This window comes from Hyaena hyaena, unplaced genomic scaffold, assembly GCF_003009895.1.
Source record: "Hyaena hyaena isolate Hyena2069 unplaced genomic scaffold, ASM300989v1 scaffold_1876, whole genome shotgun sequence".
In the NCBI taxonomy this organism is placed as follows: Eukaryota; Metazoa; Chordata; class Mammalia; order Carnivora; family Hyaenidae; genus Hyaena; species Hyaena hyaena.
This window is the reverse complement of record NW_024082511.1, coordinates 161,970-165,912: the sequence shown is the minus strand read 5'-3', so window position 1 is coordinate 165,912 and position 3,943 is coordinate 161,970. Positions and strand designations below refer to the sequence as shown.

The 3,943-nt window shown below is 46.6% G+C and overlaps 1 protein-coding gene across 2 annotated transcripts; it reads left to right on the top strand.

The window, feature by feature from the left end:
- Positions 1 to 445: 445 nt before the first annotated feature.
- Positions 446 to 3,628, top strand: LOC120226874 (CXXC-type zinc finger protein 1-like). 2 transcript variants are annotated; one of them, XM_039225037.1, is made up of 5 exons: positions 446 to 642; positions 795 to 806; positions 2,650 to 2,754; positions 2,879 to 3,048; positions 3,356 to 3,628. In XM_039225037.1, the coding sequence occupies exons 3-5, from the start codon at positions 2,656 to 2,658 to the stop codon at positions 3,603 to 3,605; spliced, it is 519 nt and encodes a 172-aa protein (XP_039080968.1). In that variant the 5' UTR covers positions 446 to 642; positions 795 to 806; positions 2,650 to 2,655; the 3' UTR covers positions 3,606 to 3,628. The 2 variants fall into 2 exon arrangements, with proteins under 2 accessions (XP_039080968.1, XP_039080967.1); XM_039225036.1 differs by lacking the exon at positions 795 to 806.
- The last annotated feature ends 315 nt before the right edge of the window (positions 3,629 to 3,943 follow it).

Here is a 3,943-nt window from a genome sequence, read left to right as displayed (position 1 = left end):
ATAACTTTTTATTACTGACTACGTAATCAAATATGAACTTCAAATATGAACTTATTCCTCCTTTCATACATTTTGCCATCTCTTTTTCCTGGCTTTCCTATAGATCTTTTTCTCCTTCCTTGACTAAAAAGATGATTTATGTGTTTTTGTTTGTTTTTGTTCCTCATTGCTTACCACATGATTGAAATAATAGAAGATAGTAAAATAGTACTGATATGAAATTATTCAAAGTAACCGGAAATGATAACGGGATCAATTTTCCTGCCATATACATTAATGCAATGATCCATCACTCCAATATAGGAAACTTGGTACTGACGTCTCAAGAAACTGCTGCGTCCATGGAGGCCTGTGGTGATGTTCTGCAGAATGGCTCACGTGTAGCTGTATGGTTTCTTTGTAGCCATGTTCTTCCAACCTTTGTCTATGTATCAACTCTGCTCTGCAGGGGACCTTGAGCAAGCGCAAACCCAGCATATCCAAGAAGGGGCGGAGCTAAGGTCGCTACCGGAACCAGCCGGAAGGAGCTCTACCCGCCATTTTGTGCAGTTGCTTGGCGGCCCCGGACACTTAAGCGTCTGTTCGGTGTTGAGGTATTTTTAAGGACTTTGAAGAGGGTCTGTAGGCTCTGTGACTGGAGAGGTATGTGTGGGGGGTGATTAAAGTGGATTTTGGCGTTGGTAATGGGGGGGTGAAGTAATGGATTTCGGTCAGGATAGTGACTCGTTCGAATCTGAGGTGAACGCAAGGGTCACTAATTTCTGTTTTTCTTTTCTCATATTTTCATCCTGAAGTTCCACGTTTAGGTATGTATTGCTTTTGGTCTTATTAGGTGTACTTTTTTTTTCAATTGCAGTGATTTTTCTTTTTACCACGAGTTACATAAAAGTGCCTTTTGAGTTTTCAAAAGTTAAACATTTTATTAATTTCAAACACAACTGATTTGTGCCTTATGTGATACTCATTCATTAGAATGTGTTCAGACTTCCTTTCAGGCTAATTGAAGGGTCAGTTTTGTAATAAGATTGTATCTCTAGCTCAATGGTAGTACGAGTTCTCCGACCGATAATTGTCTTATTCAAAAGTGTATATTCTTTCAGCGTGTGTGCTTGCTCTTTATGTGATACTCATTCATTGAGATGCGTTTACACTTCCTTTAAGACTAAATCCAGGGCCAGTTTTTTTTTTAGTAAATATTGCATCTCTAGCTCAAGAATAGTATGAGTTCTCCAGCTGATAATTGTCTTCTTCAAAAGGGTATATTCTTTCCGTGTGTGTGCCTGCTCTTTTAATCACTGGGAGTGATTTTTGTGTGTGTGTATGCATATATATATATGTATATATAAATGTATGAGTGTGCACAGATCTACATCTATTTTGTATATATATATACATTTTTTGTATATTTACATATTTTACTTGGTGCTACTAGGTTCCCATAAGACTACTCTCAGAATAAAAATCATGAAATTATTTTAGGTGAGTGAGTCAAGGCAGACAGGTCATGATCTGGCATGTGCACTAGGGAGTGGGGATAGATAGGGCTTGGCATGGCCTAGGACATGGAAGGCAAGGCAGAACTGGATAGGTACAGGAAGTGAGAGGAGCATATGAGGCTGAGAGAGTCTGGGAAGAGGGAAGGGCCTTGGATGATTATATGGGGCAAGGCTAGGTTTGCCTTGGTGCAGTGCATGGGGCTCACAGGACTGGGAGTGTAAGGTGTGTCCAAGAGGGCAGTCTGGTGGGCGGGGCCTGTAGAGACTGGGTGGGGCAGCGGGTGGGTGGAGCATGTCCGACGGGTGGGTCACGAATGTTTGGGTGGGCTAAGCAGAGATGTCGTGTGGGTCCATGGTACAGGGCAAGCAGGGTAGCAAGTATGTTCTGAAGGATGGGGCAGGGCAGGCTGAGTTGACCAAGTGTGAGGGAGTGTGGTCGAGGCTTTTTGAGCAGATAGACAGGGCTTTATGCATTCTGGTGGGCAAAGTGGGGGCAGCAAGGACCGGCCAGGTGTGTCTGGATAAAGTGGGCAAGCAGGGCCAGGTGGTGCCATTCAGTCCCCGGCAGGTGCAGTGAGACCTGGCCATGTTGGCCAGAAGGTGGGACCAGGAGTGTTGGCACAGGGTAAGTCTGTTCCCACTCAGGGCCGACCCAGAGTCCTCCTCCCAGCAGCACAGGAGCCCTACTTGTAATTCCCAGGCTCTGGTGAGTTCAGGACACCGGGCAGATAGGGGAGTGGAGCTAGTGCAAGGGTTTGCCCTTCAGCTCTTGCCTGTAATATCCGCAGATACCTTGCCGTGGTCACACTGCCCACTGTCCATTAAATCAGAGCTGCCTACTTTGGACCGCAGAAGTCCAGGCTGTCCCAAAAGTACCAGATGCTGGCAGTGCCATTAGCAGTAAAGGAGGGCTCTCACTCCACTCCAGCTGTGGTCTGAAAAGGACCTTCCTCAGGGCTGAACCTTATGCCAGGACATTTGCAGAGGGGACTTTTGACAAAGCCTGATGAGTGTATGACAGGGCCTCTGGTTTGAAAGAAGGGGACAGTGAAGACAGAGAGGGTCATCAATTTGGAGGATGAAGTGAGGCAGTGTCTCAGCATGATCTAAGACACAAATTCGGAAGACCTGCAGTCATTTTCCTGGCCTACAGTCCTGGATGAGTGACCCTGAGGAGACCCAGTTGCCGGATCCTGCATTGCAGAAAGCAGCAGTGAATGTGAAGAAAAAGAAGTTGGATGAAAAGGTGGAATGCAAGGTGACAGAAATGGTGGAATGGGGGACATGAAGACAGGGGTCGGGTGGAACACGGGGCTGGGTTGCAAGGTTAGGAAGCTGACATCAACTCTCCCGTCCCTGCCTTGACCACTCTTGTTCCACAGAAAGAGAAGAAGCAGCAGCGAAAGGCCATGGCAAAGCATAAACACCTGGAGAAGACCGCTGCCGAGGATCCGCCCTCGGTGCAGCAGTGCCTGGGACCTGGCTGTGTGTATCCCACCCGGCCAGGCTCCAAGTACTGCTCAGATGACTGTGGCATGAAGCTGGCCGCTGAGTGAGTGAAGTTAAGCAACAGGGTGTGGAGTAAGGCGTAATAGATGCCATCCATAAGTCTGTCTCTCTACCTGTGTATCCTCTCACCATTCATCCACCCAGCCACTCGTCCATTCGCTCTTACGGTCACCTGCCCACTGAACCACCCATCCCCATTCCATCCACCCACCCACTCATCCCCCTTGTAGTCACTTACCCACCTATCCATCCACCATTCCATCAGCTATTCATCACCATTCGGTCACTCACTCATTTCTTCTCTTAATGTCCCTACCTACCCATTCCATACTTGTTGTCTCCCTTTCTAGGCGCATCTGTCATATTCTGCCCCAGCGCGTCCAGCAGTGGCAGAAGAGCCCCTGCATTGCTGAGGAGCATGGCAAGAAAATGCTTGAGCGCATCCATCGTGAACAGCAGGACGCTCACACCTGCCTGAAGGACATGGAGTGCCATTTCCAGGAACTTGAGGCCATAATCCTGTGGCCTGTTAAATCTAAACTGGTAAACATTACTCAAGATTTTCTTTGTAATGGGTGTCTGAGTGGCTTCGTTGGTTAAGAGTCCGACTTCGGCTCAGGTCATGATCTCATGGCTTATGAGTTCAAGCCCTGCATCAGACTCTGTGCTGATAGCTCGCAGACTGGAGCCTGCTTCAGATCTTGCGTCTCCCTCTCTCTGCCCCTCCCCAGCTCACACTCGGTCTCTTTCTCTCTCTTAAAAGTAAACATTAAAAATTAAAAAAACAAATTGTTTGGAGCTAAAATACTTCATTGAATTGTAGAACTTTCATGAATATAAGAGAAGAAAATAAATTCTTTGATAGGTACAGAGTAGTCATTAAGGATTTCAGTCTAGTTTGGTGATTAATGTTTGTTTACTCTGACTTTTTTGTGTAC